This window comes from Pelodiscus sinensis, chromosome 5, assembly GCF_052426305.1.
Source record: "Pelodiscus sinensis isolate ZL-2025 chromosome 5, ASM5242630v1, whole genome shotgun sequence".
Taxonomy (NCBI): Eukaryota; Metazoa; Chordata; order Testudines; family Trionychidae; genus Pelodiscus; species Pelodiscus sinensis.
Window position 1 is genome coordinate 42,874,764 of NC_143056.1, and position 21,077 is coordinate 42,895,840.

At 45.3% G+C, this 21,077-nt stretch overlaps 1 protein-coding gene and 1 long non-coding RNA gene across 5 annotated transcripts in view; one reads left to right on the forward strand and one right to left on the reverse strand.

Moving 5' to 3' along the window:
• Positions 1 to 21,077, forward strand: part of LOC112544898 (uncharacterized) — a 197,272-nt gene that overhangs the window by 155,027 nt on the left and 21,168 nt on the right. The window lies entirely within an intron of this gene.
• Positions 12,734 to 21,077, reverse strand: part of ESRRB (estrogen related receptor beta) — a 183,846-nt gene continuing 175,502 nt past the window's right edge. For all 3 annotated transcript variants that reach the window (XM_025181980.3, XM_025181979.3, XM_006117787.5), the window contains one exon: positions 12,734 to 15,072. In XM_025181980.3, coding sequence (XP_025037765.1) covers positions 14,828 to 15,072 — 245 coding nt within the window. In that variant the 3' untranslated portion in view covers positions 12,734 to 14,827. The remainder of the gene's footprint in view (positions 15,073 to 21,077) is intronic.

A 21,077-nucleotide genomic window follows, 5' to 3' on the forward strand; every position in this document is an offset into this window, starting at 1 on the left:
TGGAGATTTCTTGTTAGCTTTAACTTTTGTCTCATCTCTGGTAGTTGAGTGTGTTTTACATGTCAGTTATATAGCAATTCTACCTGTGATTTTCCACATTGCAGCGGTGTTGCTTTAAACCTGCATGGGACTAAATATGCCTCACTTACTTATCACTCTTGCATCGCTTACTTATCTGATCAAATTTTTGACTTGAGGGAGTCTCCATTCTGCTAGTGTATTTGTTTATATGTAATTTGGGCTAGATGTTTTATGCTGAAATCCATACTTTTAGAAAAAGCCAGAAATTCCCTGTTCTTGGACTATGGTCTAATGTCTGTTGGTTTCTCTGGGTCCTTGTTATGTGAAGAGATGGGTTTAACATGTTTAATCACAGCTGTGGTAACCATTCTAGAAGGCTGCTAGAACAGTCCATTACATGGAGGTGGTTTTGTTTTCCTTGGTAGTGCCGATATGTCCCCTGGAAATATTGGCTGTTCACTGAGTAACCTGGAGTCTGAGTTGTGTGCCTGTGTGCTTGAGGCAGGTCCCACATCAATATCGCTGCTCTATTGTGGTCAGAATAGGACTTTCCCAGCTACTCTTTTGGACGTCATCCCAAAGTGCTTTTTGTGAGTTCTTCCCAATGATTTCCATCTCCTCGTTGTGAGAAATACTGGACTTTCATGGGTGCTGCTTTAATCAGTGAAAGGTCGCTTTTTTACATTAAGAGTATACTGGGGGAAACTAGAATAGAGCAGAACCCTTACCTCCCCTGTCTCACATATGACTTTTCTGGAAACTCACCTCAGAGTGACATTTTCCTAGGTTGCAAATTTATCACTTTGGCTCATGCAATTTGTGATCCACTCTAACCCCTGGATCTTTTTCAGCAGGACTACTGCCTACCCCAGGGCTACTCAACTTTGGAAGCCCTGGGACCACAGTGATACTCAGAGCACATGCAGCCACACTTAAGTTGTGGCTCTCGGCAAATATATGCAAATACCTTTTCACACTGACGGGCATGAATACGAAGATTAAGGCAAGACCATACAACACGCAGGCTCCATTTAAATCAGTTCTGCTGATATTAATAAAATGCAGTATTTACCCAATTTCCACCTATATGACAGCACTTTTAATGAGCAATGACAGTCCAGGAATTTAACTACTAAAACACATAGCAACAGAAGACCATTATATTGACTCACCATTGTGGAGTGTGTGTAGCCAGACAGACTGCCCCATCTCAAACAATCTTGCTTGCCCTCTGAGATGTCTAGCCATTGCAACCATATGATTTATAAGCTTCCTCAATAAACCTGTAACTGTTTAAGTTTTAACCTGACTCCTTCAGTTGCTGTAACAGAACCAGGCACAATTTAAAAGAACTTCAGCCGGTCATAAGGGACAGATATAGGGAGAGCTTGGGTGTTTGGATTTGTGTCACATCCAGGTGGCACAATCCACTGGGGCACCTTTCAGTCTTTCCCCAAGGCTGCCCGCTGCGAAGGAATTACGAATTCTAGCAGCTGAAATCTAAGGTGTAATAAGCTCTTCCTATAAAGTCGGGGCGTCTGAGAGCCTGTTGGCTGCCCTCTGCGACAGGACCCCGGTCCTAGCAGTAAAGTCACAGACGTTAAACTATTTTTCGGGGCGCCCTCCAGCCTCGTAGGCTGCCCACTGCAACGAGACTTTGTGTCTCAGCAGTTGAAGACTTGGGTGTAACACAAACGCACACACTGCCCTGACCGTCGGCCGACAATGTGTTCCCAGTGGAGACCATGTTCAAAGGATCCACCTGTGGGCCACGTGTTGAGCCCTGCGTAAACGCAAACCACACCGCGGGCTGCAAACAAACAGGTTGCGGGCCACCTGCAGCCCACGGGCCGTTTGTTGAGTAGCCCTGGCCCACCCAGTTATTTCTCATTCTGGATTTGTGCAGTTGATGTCTTTATTCCTTTTTTCCCCTCTGGTAAGCACTGCTGACGTCAGACCAGTTCTTCAGTGTATCAAGGTCATTTTGAATTCTGATATTGTCCTCCAAAATGCTTGCAACCCCTCCCATGTTGGTGTCATCCATAAATATTAAAAATATGCTCTCCACACCATTATCCTAGTTTTCAATAAAACTACTGAATTAATACCAGAGTCAGGACAGATCTCGGTGGGTCCTACTTGATTTGGCCTCCCAGTTTGATAAAGAGCCACTGATAACGGCTCTCTGAATGTGTGTTGTGTGTTTCAATCAGCTGTGCACCCAACTCTCTTTTAATTTGTACATACATATTCTCTGCTGCTGTCATGGCTTTCAAACCAAATGTTACAATGAGCCATTCGTTGACATATCTTTACAGTACTACAGATCTCCACCCTCCTTTTGAAGAATTTTGTGGAGATCTTGAGCCCTTTCAATGGGTCCAAAAGTAGCAGCACTGATGCTCAGTACATGTTTCAGATATTAGGGCATGTCTATACTTATAGCTAGATCAGCAGTGCTGCAGTTGATACAGCAGTGTTGATTTAGCACAGTATCTCTCACAAGAAATGTCTGGTGGTCTCAGAGTGCGGCCACCAACTCTTACAGATGGCCACACTTGACAGTTTTTCCTAAAATACTTAATTCACTTTAGGAAAAACAATTAGATACGTGCATACACATGCCCAAATCATTGTAATTTATTTATCAGTTTTTATCGCAAACTCAGTAATAAAAATAATGTGCAGTCGCCTCTATTTTTTGCTGGACCTAAACACATTAGAAACAAATCATGTGTTTTTCATTGTCTTTGTCTTTTGTTGTTGTTGTTGTTTCTTTTGCTTTTTGGGTTGCTTTTTTAAAGACTTGTAGCTAGTAAGTCTGTTCCTACGGCAAGTGATATTTGTTTGTGTTAACATTCCTTTGCCCCCTCATTCACCACCCAGGAGGCTGTGAGCACAAAAATCCCCTGGTGTCCACATTTAAGAAATGCTTTTTAGAAGGCCAGGTGAATTGACTTCTGTACTCCAGCTCCCCAAAACGTGTAAGGTAGGATGGGGGGAGAGCATTTCCTGTCTACATAGAACAGTGCAGACAGTCCTGATCAGTGCTGGTGCTCCTCGCAATCATGAGGAGTAAGGGAAGCCAACGTGAGTGTTTGCTCCCATCAACCTCCTCTGTGAAGACGGTGCCAAGCTCGGTTTAAAGTATGTTGACTCCAGCTATGTTGTTTATGTAGCTGAAGTTGTGTACCTTAAGCTGACCTTCTGGGTCTAGTATAGACCCAGCCTAACTGAAGTAATGTAACTTAGGTCAACTTACAGCTGTAGTGTAGACCAGTTCTTAGTATTTCATGTGTTAGCTTCCATGTCCCTTCTGAATCTTTATGAATGATTTTTCCTATGCAATTTGCCCGAGCTGCATAATTGGATGTGAATTCGCTTCACTGCCACAATTCAACATAAATTGCTCTCTCTACTTGAAAAGAAAAAATATTTGGGCCTCTGCGTATTTTTGTCAATGGAGTTTTAGACTCATCAGGCAAATAGGTAAATACCTTTGTGGTCAATTTCTCTAAGTAAATTTCAGCTGTGTGAAATTTACTCATAGCCTTGTTCCATTTAAGATAGTTTTTCACTATTCCCAGGAGTCTTCACTCATTCTTAATGCTGAGTAGAAGTTCTGCATCAGACTGCTGGGTTATCTACACACACACTTGCTCCTATGAGACTCCCTGGTTCTGGGACATTGTGTGGTAAAAGGCTTCTGGTACTGAATATATTCCAAAAAGCAATCTCAAAAGCCATTGTGTGCCAAAATGTGTTTTGAAAACATCCTGGAGCATTCGGTGTTCCAAGAAGTGTGCCAAACCACTGCCAGTGCCACTAATTTGCTGAAAAACATGGTGCCTGCCACCTCAGCAAACATTTTGTTCTTTGTAGGCATGTGGGAAAGTTTCCTTTTAGTGTTTGAATTCAGCTTTTCAGGGTCAGTGCTCTACCTCATTTTGCACCTTTTTCCCCCTCTATGATTACTGAGAAGCAAACCTTATCTGTTGGCTTTTTTAGTCTGCAAATAAGGCTGTCTACATCTTGTTTGTTGCTGGGACACATCACTTGCCCATGGACACAATGTTCCTGGGATAGAGGCACATCCTGGTTCCGGCTCGTTACCAGAACTGCTGTTCTGATTTCTCTCTGTGGCGTTCCCTCTCTTGACTAAATCATATGTGTGCAAGCCTGACTGATTGCCGTCCTTGGTGTGTTATGACAAACTCTTGTCTTGTTTAGCTCTTATGCCTTGGTGACAGTTCACTCACTCTCCCGGAGCTGGCCTTTGCTTCTTCTCTCTGTAGGATTTCAGTCTCATCATTTGACTTTTCAAGCTAAATATCTGCTTTGTTTTGCTCTGCTTCAGGTTATTACATTCACTTGCACTTCTGTGTTTAGTTTGTATGTAGACCATTTGTGCATATCTTTAGTAACTATTATCATTTGCATGTTTATAAAGAGCTTACCTGTAGTGGAGGGATTCTCATATTCGACCTTTAGCTCATCCACTTTCCTGCTTTGTCTGCACATTTCTGCAAAAATGTTGGGCTTATTAGTATTTCTGTGTTTGCCCTAATGCTTGACATTTGCTATCCTCTTCCACATTGCTGCTGATGTCACTTTCATGGTATGTATTCTCCCTTTCTTGAGTCCTTATCTGGAATGTACCTTTCACAGGGAGCACTTTTTATCTAGGGATACAATTATTCTTAAACCTTCTTCTCAACTTCCTCTCCTTTGAAATGTATTGTGGGTATGCCATACCTCAGCATAAAAGGGTGCAATACTTATGCCTTATTTTCCATTTTATTAACCCTTCTGACTTTCATTTACAACTGAAACTAGCCAACAATGACAACAGCTCTGCACATGGGCAGTGGTAAACAAAAATGTCTTGCGGGCATCATACAGAACCCCGATGGGCTGCAGGTTGCCCATCGCTGCACTGGAGACATGGCGGAATTGGTACTAATTCCAGGCCTAGCAGGTTGGACTGAGGAGAGTCCCATACCTCCGTAGGAGAGCTAAAAAACCAATCTGCACCCTGAGAATGGAGCTCCAGAGACAGTTCCTAGACTCTGCCCACCCCCAGCAATCCTGAGGGGATCCATCCTGGTGCACATCTACCAGGAAAACTCATCCAGGGTTGTAGCACCTTTATTGCATAATAATATCCCCAGCTGGAAAAGGTCCAGAGAGCCAGTGTACAATTGTGAGGTTTTTGTGCTCTTGTCTGGGATGCTGTTTTAAAGCTCTGAAGAAACCAGTTGGAGTTAAATAATTGCTTCTTAGCCCTGATTACATTTGCTCAGCAGGGTTGGTCATTGTATACCATTGAGATTACATTGTCTTCTAAATCAGATTCAGAGGATCATCGGTTAGAAGTGCCATTAACTGCTGCTAAAATGGTTGTTTGTGTTTTGGTTAATGAGTCTGGGTTTAATAATGTAAATGGTATTAGAAAATTATGTGCAGAGTTGACTGATTTCAGTGTTGCAATAGAAATGAATTTTACAACTCTGAAAATGTAATTATCGGAGGTGATTATAATTTTGGCGTCAGATGGATCGCTTTCCTTCCAAATATAATATTTCTCACCCCAATAAGAGTATTCATAACCATTGCATTGCACTCAATTGACAGGTGGTTAAATTAACTCTCCTCAAACTTGATTTGTATGGTTCGGTTCTAACTGATCTATTAAATACAGGTTTGATTTTTGTGTTGGTTTCCAGACAACTTAGATAAAGTGGTTTCAGTTTGCTCAGTTTTAGCTTCTGCTTGTCTGATGATTGTTCTACCTTTATTATTCTACAATTACAGCCATGTTGGGAATGTGTGATAAAACTTACTAAAAACATTGTCAGTTCATTGAAATCAGAACACTGAATACATCCCAGGTGTAACTCCATCCATTCCAGTAATGCACTTGGCTCAGAGACTATTTTGTAAAAAAGTAAATGTTTCCATTGCAAATGTTTCAATACAAAGAGAATTTTGACTCTGGAATTTATGAAAAGTGGGATTTCTAATCAGAAAACAAGTTTATTAGAGTGACAGCAGTGTCAAGAAATACTTTAAAAACTTGGCTTTTCCTGAAGATTTTAAGGTGCATTTATAATTCTGTCAGTTTCAGGTGGGAAAGGAATCTATCACGGCAAGGATTAAATGAAGAAAAAGGAAGGAGAGAATACTGTTTCTTAAATGAGAAAAAATCACCCCTCTAAGTAATGTATTAAATAGTTCTTGTCTGTAAACTGCTTTGAAGATGCATGCTAACTCCATACAGTACTGTGTATGAAAGAATGACTAATGATAGCTATCTTCCATGTCATAAACAGTAATCTCTTCTGGGGAGTGACCTTGTTTTCATACTTGTCTGTAAAGCACCTAGTTCAGGCAGTGCAAAGTATCCGGACAGCTGCCTTAAAGGAGGAATTGACTTTGCTCCACTCATTTTCCTAATGCATACTCAGAGTAGAGGATATATGTGGGGCTATGAAAGGGTAGGGCTGGAAAAAGCCCTACATTCTGACAATCCTCTACTTCAGAATCGTCTCTCAGGGACTATTATGGGCCAGGTGATCATATGGGCTCATTGCTCATCACCCTCAGTTGGAGTCAGATTTTTCAAGAGCTCAGCTCCCATTTAGGCAACAAACTAAGTGATAAGATTTTCAGAAGAGCCAATATGTGGAATACTGAGCTCTTCTGAAAATCTGACCAGAGGGGTCACAATGGGAGTTGCTGAGTGCCCTCATGCCAAACTTGTTTTGTAATCTTTTCTCAGATCTTAATCTTCTGCTCTGTTGGTCATTCTTGATGCTCTTTGTTGAAGTTCCTTTCCCTTCAGTTTAGCACCATCTTTCTGATTGAGGTGCTCTCAACTGAGTGCTATCTGTGAGGTCTGATCTCAGCAGAGCCCTATGGAAAGCAAATATCCCCTCCTTGCTCTGTAACTGAGACACCAAAATCATACTGAGCCTGACTGAAAGCTGTTTATACCTACTGGAAATTTCTCCACTGCATGAAAAGGTCTCTGGATCAGAGCCACTGGGTTTCATTAAAGCCCCCATACAGATGATGTGTGTCACCTGGTCTCTCTTAACCACCCTCTTAGTTTACTTGTAGGTTTCTCCCTCCCATCACAGTAACTGCATTTCAGTTTATTCCTCCTTAGTTAGTTTTCCAGGTTTTTTGCACCATGTCATATATAGATCAGTGGTAATGAGAGAGAATTTCCATGGATAATGAAGTGTTTGTATGCAATATGTGTAGTGAGTCATAACTGTGTCATTTACAGTTACTGGAGGTTTTCAGTAAGTGGCCAAATATGTGCTTTGAAACACTGTGCAGTACCGTAGTGGTCTTGAAAGAATCCTAACAAAAAATCTGTCTCATTTTGTTTTCTTGTTGTGTTTTAGGATACATGTAGCCAGCAGACACCAGTAAAGAAACTTTTAACTGCCTGAGCCTAAAGAATATATGCATACAGACAGAAAAACAGTATATCCAAATGAGGGAGGAGCTAGTGAGCAGGGATGGCTGTTTAAAAAAGGCATATATATGTCAGGCACAGCAAGAAATCCACCAAGCATTTCTTGGATTATAAAATGTTCTTTCTCTAGCACTTTCTTTTGGTGCTGTTCCATGAAGATTTCAAATTTGAAGCTTCAACTTACCTTCATTTTTTCCCCAGCAGTGTTTGGGTTTTAATCTCAATTCCATACATTAAGTGGATCTGCTCTTATACCCTCAATGTCTACACTGCCCCAGTTTTGCACAAAAATATGCAAATGAGGTGGTGTGGAATATTGCCTTGCCTAGTTTGCATAACTGATGAGGCTCTGTTTTTTCAGGAAAAACGGCTCTTGTGCAAAAGCCTCTTGTGCAAAAATGGAGCCTCGTTAATTATGCAAATGAAGTGCAGCGATATTCCACGCTTCACCTCATTTGCATATTTTTTGTGCAAAATGGGGGCAGTGTAGACATAGCCTCAGGATGTACCTGCTCCTGGAATTGGCCATTTTCACTGATGCCATTGAATAATGGTAGGTAAAGGCTGATATCTGAGGCTTGTGGAGAGTAAGAGTGACCCACAAATTTAGAAAAGGATGTTGCCACTGTAAAAATAATGGAACACTTGCCAATTTACTGCTCGTCTACAAAGGGAAGTTAATTCAGATTGAGAGGGTGTAGTTTTAAAGTGGAATAGCTATTTGTGATGTACTCCCTGTTTGGACACTGTTGGGTTGTCCATGTGGCATGTAACCCTATGACAAGCTACAGTGTGAATCTACAGTGCACCAGCTTGCCATGCAGTAATGTCCCATGTAGGGTCAGTGTCGGGAAAATCCCAGAGTGGGCATGGCACATTGTGACTTCCTGGTAGCAGGTCTACCCAGAATGGTACGCTGCAGATTTTTACCAAGCCTTGCCATGCAGTAACTTTCACATTAAACAAATCCTAGATGTTGCATGTCTCAAGGTACTAAATCCTTGTAAATGTCTGTACGACACTGCATTTCTCTCCATGGATTAAGCGGTGGTGGATGTCACATGAACATTTCCCTCGAACCCTGAATCGATTACCTTTCTGTAAAGTCCTAATTAATACCTTCATGCACTGTATTTAATCCACATTGCTGATATTCTAAAAACTGGCCTCTGTGGGGCCAAATTCAGACTGATGTAAACTGGTGCAAGTTGGAGAGAAGCCTGGGACCAAATTCAGTTGTGGGAAAGAGAGGGGCAAGTTGTATATGTGAGGTGGATAGTAAACTGCTCAGAAAATAGGTATAAAATCCTTGTTTCCATTGCTTGAATACACAGTCTGTGTGAATTGCTGTGCAGCAGCAGCAAGGGCTGCTTTGTTACACTCTCCCTGTAACTGCTCTTTCTAAAGTACTGCCCCACTCCCCTCACCCTTATACAATAAATAACTCATACTCAGGGCTTTTCATCTCCCAGGGTGGCACTCAAAGGGCCCAGGCAGTGTACTTCCAGTGTTACCTACTCCATTATTTTACCTACTCCATTATTTTGTCTTGAGTCACTCAATTATTGTGCTGCTGAAGTCAAATAGATATGTGGCCATGGCAGCCTACGTTCTCAAAGAAAAAGTAAGTTTCTAGCCCTCGTGACTGCAGAGAAAGCTTCAAAATGTGACCCCAGTGCACTCTAAAGGCTCAACAAAAAGCAAATAAAAAAGTACACCACATCTATTATTTTTACCTAATCTAGTTATTTTAAAGCCAATCTCATGATTTTTGAACATTTAGGGTTGGCAATACTGCAACGAGACACGCTTACAGACTTCCCCTTCGGTGTCCCCCTGAGCAAGGGGAGGGAAACAGATGCTATTCCCTGACCACGCGAAGGAGAAAAGGCCTTGGAAGCAGCCAGGAGTGGCAGAAGAGATAAGGAATGGGGTAGTGACAGGAAGCAGAGATCACTAGTGTGTGTGTGGGGGGCGCACAATTTGAGAGGATTGATTTTTGTGGGCGTGGCAGAGCCAGGTGCAGCAGAGGGTTATGTGAGAGATTTGGGTTTACATAAACGACTCTAATCAGCCTCTCCCATCCTCTTTCATCTGCAGCTTTCCATACTAATCCTGTTCAGATCCTTCCCAAGCCATCAATGGTGTCTTCTCCTCCTCCTGCCTATGGATTGCAGAGAGGCCTCTGGGAGTATTCTACACTACAGCAGGGAGTGAGCCTCCCAGCCTGGGTAGAGGGACTCATACTATGAGGCTTGAGCTAGGACACTGAGGATAGCAGTGTGCACTTTACTGCTCCTCACCAGAACTCAGACATGGGGATGGGTGGGCTTGAAAGCCTGAGCTGCTTCCTATTTGCAGTGCCAGCTCAAGTCTGAGGCTAAGCTGTGACCTACCAGGTGCCAGAGGGATCCCCGTAGGTGCCTGGGAGGAGGAACTACGACTCTGCTCCTCTGTGCTGCTGAAGGTCACTCACCGAGTTCACACTATGCAAGATGCACTCAGCATGGAGTGAATAACACAGAGAGGGGAATTGACTGGCCCCAGGATTGGTAGTAGCTGCAGGTTTGAGGGCTCCCAATGGTCTCCCACAGCCAGGGAATAGCTCCTTCTCTCCTGGCCCAGTGAGAGCTTTGCACATCCTGTGAATGCCAAATGAGGGCAAGTGACATCACTTTACTGCTCCGCTTCATGAGCACCTTAGAGCTGGTGCACAGCGTACATCATTCGTCATGCCATTGCTGTTTTTAGGCCTACTGTGTATTTTATAGTGAGTGGCTGTTTCATTGGAACAGCTTCAGACTTTTTCATCACTTGCTTATTTTGCGTCCTATGAGAGTGCAGCTCAGGCTGCAGGGACAAAGGTGCAAAACCAGAGATGGATCTTTCTCAATTCTATGCCAAGTACAGTGCACGTATCACCATTTCCCGGTGATTCTGCTTTTTCCCCAATTTAAAACAGAACCCCCCAGGATTATTTACCTGTTCACAAGAGAATTTTGACACAATCACAGAAATGTAGGATTTGTAGAAACCCCAAGAAGCCATCAAGTCCAGCCCCCTGCACTGCAGGGAGACCAAGTAAACCTGGCCCATCTCTTCAGGTGTGTGCAACCTGTACTTAAAAACCTTGAATGATGGGGATTCCATATCCTCCCTTGGTAGCCTGTTCCAGTGGCTACCTATATGGTTAGAAAGCTTTCCCTAATATCTGCCCTAAATCTCCTTTGCTGCAGATTTAGTTCACTGCTTTGTGCCCTACCCTTCTATAAGGTAGCCAAAACCCAATTGTTTCTATAAACAAAACACAATAGATCACAGCCCTTGCAAAACAGCCTTTAACACTTTTAAAAACTTATTTGATTCCCCTCTTCCCCATCATCTTAAAATAAAACTAGTTATATGTTGAAGCTTAATCTTTTCTCACAAGTCAGGTTTTTCTAAACCTTTTATCATAGTGCTCTGTACAATGGGACTGGGTATAGTTACCCTACAGTGCACCACAAAATGCCATCTGCCCTCATCAAAGTGGGAAGGAGCACTTCGGAAGCCCAATAAACATCACCTTGGCTGGCTTTGTTTGTACATGTCTGTGTTTTATTTCTTGTTTTGTTTGAAATGCCCTGTACCACAAGAATACAATTTATTTATGTAACAGCTTTTAAGGAGCAGATAATAGTTGAATAAAATAGATACTGTTTATTGCACTGACTATAACTCCCTGCATCATTCTCTCAGCCTCTCTCTTTGCCTTCCCCGTTTAACCCAGCCACAGAAACAGGCTGGCCTTTGACTATGTGTCTGGTTGTAACTTGGATACATGGTGGAAGCGCTTTCTCAGCTCAACCAGTTACATTTTAGGGCTTTTCTCAGTGACTTTTTCCCTTAAATAGTTGCTTACATATTTCTGGTGCAGCATGATTGTAAAATATGTTTGCAATAGTTCAAAGATGTATGCAGTCAGGTTAATGAGAGAGAATAATGCCCCCTATTTGGCATGAACTATACTGCTAGGTTGTGGTTCAGCATTTCTTCCGTAGTGTCACAGTTTCACTGTAAGGTAATGCCCATGTTTGCCCTAAAACATAGTTCCATGCATGTTTTACCATTTATCTGAATTGATCCCTGTAAAATTTGTTTGCACCAGAGGCCAGAGACAAATTTCCCAAGAGGAATGTGACTAAGGTGTGTGTCCCCTTTTGACTAGCACTGCCTTTTATAGCAGCTGGCAGCAAGTGAATTTATTGTATCTGTGTATGCAGGCTTCACTGTGGGTGGTACGGTAGTGAAAGAGAGCAGTGTGATGTAGCCCCCATTAGTGTGAATGAACAGTGGACTCAGCTTCATGCTTATGCAAACTCATTGAGGCACGTACCTCTGTGTCATGGTTACTAAACTAATCTCAGGTGTTTAGTAACCATGGCTGGATTCCAGCATCTCTTACACTCTGTGAAGTTACACTACTACAAGACTAGGTCAGTGACTCTTACACTAGGCATGAATTCCCTACAGGGCTCCCAGGGAATCTGTCCTAAAACCTCTTTCTTGTTTAACGGCTCCGTAGTCCCATCCCTGACTCTGTGAGAGACACTGCCTAGTGTACACTAGCCTAAGGAGTCCCTGCAGCCGCATGGTCCCTCTCTGTGTGAGAGGGCTGCAGTGTGACACACACACAGACTCAAACTCCACTGTCTCACCCTCCTCAGCCCCATAATCTCAAAGTAGCTGCTCTCATGGTGCTATCTTGGCTAGCCAGTGTAAGCCTGGGTGTAGGCCCTGGCCTTGTTTCCTAGTTACAGGATGTGTGTGTATGTGGGGGTGCTGTTTGGGTTTGTTCTAGGCCTCTGATCCCTTTGAATTTCCTGGGGAGAGTTCACACTCCAGGCAAAGAGAGTCGTTACTACACTGATTGGTTTTCCAGCCCGCTGTGGTGCTTCTATGGCTTGGTCCCAGGTTTGTCAGCTGAGCGTGATGGGGGTGAGGCGAGCTGTTAGGCGCAAGGGTTATGCAGATAAAATGGAGAAACAGCTCTGCAGCTGTCTTGGGGCAGAGTGCATGCATCCAACCTGCTTCAGGCTCTATATCCTCCGGTAGCATGTTGAGGAGAGGGGCGAAGGGCGAGCATGTTCAAAAGCCTTCCACTCCCCTGTCCCTACAAGAATAACTGCTTCTGGAGGCCTTTACAACCTGGTCTGCAAAAGGGAACTTTGCACAGAAAAGAGACATGGCCATGCTCCCTCAGAACACAGGTCAGTGCAGCTGCCTGTGGAGCTCTGGGTGGAAGTGACTCCAAGGGGTAGGCCTCAGTGCTGGGGAGAGCCCATCCTAGTTTGTGTAAAATTATCTGGGGCCGCACAGCCGGAAACAGTACAGCTGTACTCCGGGATGGCTACAGGCCGACAACACACATTTCCATCTCCCCCTGTGTTGTGAAGCATGATGTAGATGTTTGACACAATCTAAGTCTCTGTCTCCAGGCAGCTGATGATCAGCAGCACAAGGCCACTGTCCATTCTTGGCCTTGAAGAAACAGTCAAGTGGCTGTTGGTTCTGTCACCTAAAACTTTTATGGGCTTACTCTAGCTGCTGTTTAACGTGGTTGATCCAGTGAGGGAGTGAGCATAGCACTGGCAAAAGTCGTTTGAATGACAGCCCTGGACAATGTCTTCTGCTCTCATAGAGATCAAACTCCAATATACTGTCTGCTAACGTACCTCATCTTTGCTTCATAGCAGGTCCTACATCGAGGGGAGGGAACCTGTGCCATCAGGTCATAGCCTTTCTCCTGGGACTGTCAGCAAGGGGTCAGTCAGATCATGCTCATAGTTTTAGGATGCACAAATCACCCCCATCTCAAGCCACTGATCTGGCACCAGAAGATAATTTTCATGCAGCGCACTGTCATTTTGGAATGGAAATCTGTCAGGTGGGCTTTGAACAAATGCCTGGAAGGTACAGTCACTGAATCTCCTTCCCTGATTTCTTTCTGGCTAATGGAGTTGATATTTCCCCCATAGAAAGCCACTCTAGAAAACTGGTTAGAGGAGGGGAGGACAACTCTTAGGAGACAGGCACAAACCTTCCCCATGCAAGTTTTCTAAAAAGAAGTATTTTCTTTTGGCACCAGCTCCATGAGGCTTCACTAGGCCATAGAGCAGTCTGAGATGGTGGTTGCTTATTTTTTGGGGGGGAGGGAAGGGGACATGGCTAACAATGTGAGACTCAGGAATTTTATTGTGTTTTAAGATAGCACTAACTAGCAGCTTCCCAGGTCTGTGGTATGTAATTTTTTTTAAAGGACAATGCTCTTTGTTCCAACTGGAGTTAAGTCCAAGCTTCTATGGAGGCAAACATCCATTCTATCCAAAATGGATGGACCATGCCCCTGGTTGTAAGAGGGGGGTATTTACATTTGGGCCCAGTTATTGCAGACAGATATTTGTCATGGGGGGGGAGGGGAGGGCTATTTTCTGAGTTGATGAGGCAGATTTGATCATTGCATGGTAGAAATGGAGAGATTTTAATTAGCACCATGTGGGAGGATGCAGAGACTATCACATGAATCCAGCACCAGAGCAAAATGTCAGGCTCATTTCCTGGAGAGAGGGGACTCACATTTTCTGAGACAAAGCCTCCCACCTGACTAGCCCACGGGAATGGGGGACTGCCCGGGGAGCGGAATAGCCAGGCGTAATGACACACTGTACAAGATTGCCAAATATCTTACATGGGCAGGGGCATCTTTCCCAACAGGAAGTGGGACCTCTATGTACATGTGTTATGTGTAGCTAGGGGAGTGCAGGAGGCAACCACCTTGGAGTGAAGAGGTCCCATGAGGCTCTTTTCTAAATAAGCACATACCCCAGGGGCCTGTGAGCTGGAGACAAACAGCAGGAGCCACCCTCTCTGCCTCCCCTCACAACACCACCAGCTGAAGGTTATTGACTCTTTTCTTCCTCATGTCCTGCCCCTCTCCAGAGTTGGTGGAGGGAGCTGTGGAACAGGCTGCCTTGGATACAGCAGTGAGCATAGCTGTTCAGGGACCCACATTCCCTCCAGCCCCCTCTGCAAGTGCACGAGCACGCTCTGGTACTTCCTACAGAGAAAACAAAAACAGAGAAACAGGTGACTGATTAAAAGAGTTTCCCCCTCTGTACATGAGATTCTGCAGACAAGCAGGCCGACAGCTGGACGTTAAATAATTCTTCCATAATAAATGATTGGAGATAAAAGCCGGCCCCTGCTGCTGAATTGCTCTGTGTCTGCGCCTTTGTTTCTAGTTTGTTCCCCGGCGGCTGCGGGCTGGCACTGGGGCCGTCAGACCTTGGCCTCTAGCATTTCTAGGAAGAGTTTGTGCATGGGGACCTTGCCCTGCAGTTTGATGCTGTAGAAGTGCTGCACAGCTTTAGCGGCTGTCTGCCGCAGGAGGGGCAAGGTCAGCAGCAGTTTGCCCGCCCGCCGTGGCTCCTCGTGGCGCTGACTCAGCTCGTAGTCCTGCAGGGCTTCATGGAGCAGGTCCTGGAGTTTCTGCACTGCCTCCATGTCCTCTATGTGCATGGAATCTGAGGGAGGGGAGAAGGATAGCAGTCACCAAACAGAAAAGGAGCTGACACTAGGATTTGTCAATACTGTGGCTTCTGGAAAATTGCTTCTGTTTAGGAAGCACCGGCCCCTGTGAGAAGGGCTGGCAGGGCTGCCGTTGGAAGCAAAACCTGGCACAGAGAGCCATGCTGGTGTTGTGGGGCTCTGGTAGTGGCAGCTAGGGGACAGGAGGGCTCTGAAGAGAGGGCTGGTGACTTGCAGGCAGGCTAGAGAGCTGTGCAAGAATGACACTGGCTTGAGTTAGGCTGGCTACTTGGCTATTCCCAGGCCTCCCAGCTCTCCATGTTCCTCAGGGGGAGTGATGTGAACAGTGAAGGGCTGCTGCTGCGCCATCCATCAGGAGTGATCTCAGTAGGTATAATTAACATTGCCACATAGCTTCATCAGTATGCACTAATTGCTGTGCAGCTGCCTGGAGTGGCAGTGAGATGGACCCACTAGGTCCCAGGCAGACTGACCCTGGCAGCGTGTGGAGGGTTGCGACCCACGGTGCCTTAAGTAGCCTTTGTCTGCAGTTTGAGAAGAGCCACAGCTGCTCAGGACGTTTTCGGCGCTTGTTTTTTTCATGGTCATTTGCTCTCCGCCCACTAGATTGAGGGCTCTGGGCAAGGCTGCTGCACGCAGGCCATTCACCTTGCTCTTAAGAATCTCTCAGGACGTTTCAGCAGGGGGCGACACACAGCAACTGGGTGCAAGAGCTGCCCTGCTGCTGAATGAAAAGACAAGGCCAAACAAGAGGTTGGAGCAGTGGCAGCCATGCACTGGGCAACTCCCACAGATGGGCCTGTAGTGCTGGAGGAGGGTGAGGGCAGTTTCTGGGGCTGTCACAGGGTACCAGTGTATATGAGTGGCTGTGGCCATCACATGGGTACCACTGGTGCTGTAGCTTGGTGGGAGTAGAGCCATGGTGTCAACATGCTGAGTGTGGCTAGTTTGCTATAGCAGCAGCAGCTATCCCGCTATCGTGGCTACTGCTTCAGACCTGACTGGCGACCACGGGAGTAGAGCTTTTTCTTGTCAGCGTGGAACTTACACGCTTCCTGGCTGTGTCTAGACTGGCAAGTTTTTCCGCAAAATCATTTGATTTTGCGGAAAAAGTTGCCAGCTGTCTACACTGGCCGCTTGAATTTCCGGAAGAGCACTGACAATCTCATGTAAAATCATCAGTGCTTTTCCGGAAAAACTATGCTACCCCTGTTCGGGCAAAAGTCTTTTTCCGAAAGACTTGCGCAAAAGGGCCAGTGTAGACAGCATGGTAGTGTTTTCCGCAAAAAAGCCCCAATCGTGAAAAAGGCGATTGGGGCTTTTTTGCGGAAAACCACGTCTAGATTGGCCACGGACGCTTTTCCGCAAAAAGTGCTTTTGCGGAAAAGCATCCTGCCAATCTAGACGGGCTTTTCCGAAAATGCTTTTAACGGAAAACTTTTCTGTTAAAAGCATTTTTGGAAATTCATGCCAGTGTAGACGTAGCCCCTGAGTGGGCTCACCCAGCACAGGACATGGTGGAGCAGAGGGTCACGGAGCAGCGGAAGTGTGGCTTTTAACCAGCCAAAAAAATCTAAAACCCCTTATCCCTTCTCCACAGAGGCTTTCTTGTTCCACCCTGTTTGCTGAGCAGTGTGACTGGCGTGGCTGCATGGGCGAGCTGAGGCACATGGGCAGGTGCCAACAGCTCACCTTTGAGGTGAGTGGCTAGCAGTTGTACTCTGCCAATGTCCACGTGCTTTACAGATCAACATCAAACCCCACTAAGATGGAGGTGTATTACAAATGGGGAAATTGAGGCACAGAGCAGCTGAGTAACTTATCCGAAAGGTACAAAGAGCCAGCTTCCAATGAGCAAACCAGATCTGACTTATCACTGGCTCCTTGCAGGAGCTCGTGCGCTGTGTGTTCCTTCCCTTAAGGGTAGTGGGATCGAATCGGGTGGTAGTATGCAACTTGCTTTGCTTTATAAACCTGATGCTCTTAGAGTGGTGCTGTTGTATGACAGGTGAATCAGTGTAACTGTGCTGCTTTTTTCGCATCTGATGTCTATAGGCTGAAGGGCCCTAAAAGCAGTGAATTTCCTATTTTTTTTTCCTCTGAGTGTTTGTTTTATAAAGTCCCAGCCACATCCCACACCTGGTTTACCTATTGCCCCTCTCTATACTGAGAAGAGCCCCAATTCTGCCATGGCCTGCAAAAAAATAAAGCAATATAACAGGATTAATTTCCCAGCAATCCATCAGCAAGCCAGTGTTGATTGCATTGATAAACTGTTAATTACAAAAATCAATGGCTATGAATTTTTACAGCCCCCAGAACACCTAGGAGGAGGGAGTCTGCCAGGCTGAGGGACATACAGCATGTCTGTGGATTCCCTCTTAACCTGTACGTTCAGCAAGAGCCATGCTGCACTTCTCCACAGCTCTGTGGCTGGGGGATAGGGTGCATGTGTGATAATGAACAGCCAGTCGATGACATTTCTGCAGCGGGGCCTGTTGCTACCCCAACAACAGGGCTACGTCTAGACTGGCCCCTTCTCCGGAAGAGGCATGCAAAGCAGGCAAGTCAGAATAGGGAAATCCGCGGGGGATTTAAATATCCCCCGCGGGATTTAAATAAACATGGCCGCCGCTTTTTTTCCAGCTTGGGGAAAAGCCGGAAAAGAGCGCCTAGACTGGCGCGATCCTCCGGAATAAAGCCCTTTTCCGGAGGATCTCTTATTCCTACTTGCAAGTCTAGATGTAGCCCAGATGTTTAGTTCAAGCAGGCAGCCTGGGGCCCTGTAGGAGCAGGGGTGTCTATGTTCCACCATGCCAGGATTTGCTGCACAGTTCATCCCTTGCCGCAGAACTGTGCTCAAATCACTTCAGCTGGGGCAGCTGCGAGAAGTAAAGGGTAAGACTACAGCCAGGACGAGATGCCCTTAACTAAATAGGGGTTGGGCTACATGACAAGGAGCCCCTTGGCAGTGGAATTTAAATGAATCTGCCCCTCTGTTTTTTTTTTGCCCTTCCTCTGAAAGGCTGACACCGTAGCACACGCAGCACAGTGTAACAGGGTAATCGCAGATTCAGGATCTGATTGCTGCCTGAGTGTTTAGCATGAAGTATTGGGAAGTGGTGGTGATCACTGCTCTTTATCTGTTGTTGTCCAATAAAATACCCTCATTCTGTTCAATAGTCCTATTCAGCAGCTCCTGGAAGCATCACACACAGAGAGCGTCAGTGATATGCCAAGGTTCTAGCAACACAGTTTCCTCCCACAATTTTTGCTAGTAGCAGTTGCAGATAGGCCACCTGCCACTGTAGGAAAATTCATGATACCACCTCTTCAGCAGTGAAGCAGCTTCAGTCTTGAAGCTAATTAGTTAGGTTTTTTGTCCCCACTGCTCCCCTTGAAGGCTGTTCTAGAACTTCACTCCTCCTATGGTTAGAAACTTTCACCTACTTACAAGTCTAAAATCATTGATGGCCAGTTTATATCCATTTGTTCTTGTGTCAGTAATGGTGCTTAACATAGCTAACGCCTCTCCATTATTTATAGAGCACAATCATAGCTCCCCTAGGCCTTTGGTAGTTAGGCACAAGTCAAAGCTCCTTGACTCATCACTCTGCTCATCCCAGTACCTGTGTCTGCACCTGTTTCAGTGTGCATTTTTCTTTCTTAAACATGGGAAACCAGCACTGCACATCGTGTTCCACATGAGGTCTCACTAGTGCCTTGAATAACGGCAAGAACGTGTTCCTCTCTTTGCTGGAAATACCTCGCCTGATGCATTCTAGGACTGCATTAGCCTCTTTTATGGCTGCATTGCATTGGTGGCTTATAGTCGTCCTGTGGTCTGTCTCCCCCTCTGTTGCTTCTAACTGATATGTCTTCAGCTTACAGAAAATATTCTTATTAGTCTGTACATGCATGACACTGCATTTGCCTCTGTTACATTTCATCCCATTGCTATTACTCCAGTTTTCAACATTCGACATCTCATATGCTATTCTGATCCTTCTCCATATTGGCCATACCTCCCAGTTTTGTGTCATCCATATACTTTATTAGCACATGCCCACTTTTTGTGGCAAGGTCATTAAGGCAAATGTTAAATAAAATTGGTCTCAAGACCAGTCTCTGAGGAACTCCACTAGCAACCACCCTCCAGGCTAACAGTTCATCTTTCAGTAAGACTCACTGTAGGTGCCCCTTTAAACAGTTCTTTAGCCATCTTTCAGTTCCCTCATTAACTGCCATCTTGTTCAAGCTAACTAATAATTTCCCATGTGGAACTGTATCAAACACCATACAGAAATCCAGGTAAATTAGTGCTACTGCATTTCTTTTTGCCTAAAAAAATCAGTTATTTTCTCAAAGAAGATCATGCTAGATGAACCTGATCTAACTTTGTAAAATTATGTTGCATTTTATCTTGATAATTACCATGATTGCTGAGGAAGGATAGACAGGGAAAAAAGGGAGGAGGTTTTGCCTTATATATTAAAAACTTGGAGTGAGGTGGAGATGGACATAGGAGACGGAAGTGTTGAGCGTCTTTGGGTTAGGCCAGTGGTCCCCAACCATTGGAGGTTGCTGGGGGCCCGGGGGCGTGGCCATTCGCCCGCTGGGCGTCAGAGGGCGGGGATACTTGTGCACCCAGGGGCGGGGCCCCCCCATAGCCTTGCACCCGGGGCCGGCGCCCCCTCCCAAATGCCTCGTGCCCGGGGCCGGCGCTACCCCCCCAAGCGCCGCGTGCCCAGAGCGCGGGCGGCCAATCCACAGCGCTCCCGGAGCTGGTGCTCACTGTGCACCATGCGCCCGGGGCCGGCTCCGGCACCATGCATGCGCCACGTGCCCAGGGCCAGGCCAGCCCCGAGCACTTGGTGGGTGCACACAAATGCCCCCGCGGGCGCCATGGCGCCCGTGGGCACCGTGTTGGGGACCACTGGGTTAGGCTAAAAGGGATTAAAAACAAAGGTGATGTCATTCTAGGAGTCTACTACAGGCCACCTACCCAGGTAGAAGAAGTGGATGAAGCTTTTTTTAAACAATTAACAAAATCATCCAAAGCCCAAGATTTGGTGGTGATGGGGGACTTCAACTATCCAGAAATATGTTGGAAAAATAACACTGCGGGGCACAGACTATCCAATAAGTTCTTGGACTACATTGGAGACAACTTTTTATTTCAGAAAGTTGAAAAAGCTACCGCGGGGAAGCTGTTCTAGATTTGATCCTAACAAATAGGGAGGAACTGGTTGAGAATTTGAAAGTGGAAGGCAGCTTGGGTGAAAGTGATCATGAAATCATAGAGTTCACAATTCTAAGGAAGGGTAGAAGGGAAAACAGCAAAATAGAGACAATGGATTTCAGGAAGGCGGATTTTGGTAAGCTCAGAGAGCTGATAGGTAAGGTCCCATGGGAATCGAGACTGAGGGGAAAAACAACTGAGGGAAATTGGCAGTTTTTCAAAGGGACCTTGTTAAGGGCCCAAAAGCAAGCTATTCCTCTGTGTCTGAAAGATAGAAAATATGGCAAAACACCGCCTTGGCTTAACCATGAGATCTTGCATGATCTAAAAATAAAAAAGGAGTCTCATAAAAAATGGAAAGTAGGACAAATTACAAAGGATGAATATAGGCAAACAGCTCAGGAATGCAGGGGCAAGATTAGAAAGGCAAAGGCACAGAATGAGCTCAAACTAGCTACAGGAATAAAGGGAAACAAGAAGACTTTTTATAAATACATTAGAAGCAAGAGGAAGACCAAGGAGAGGGGAGGCCCACTGGTCAGCGAGGAGGGAGAAATAGTAACAGGAAACTTGGAAATGGCAGAGATGCTCAATGACTTCTTTTTCGGTCTTCACCGAGAAGTCTGTAGGAACACCTAACATAGTGAATGCTAGTGGGAAAGGGGTAGTTTTAGAAGGTAAAATAAAAAAAGAACAAGTTAAAAATCACCTAGGAAAGTTAGATGCCTGCAAGTCACC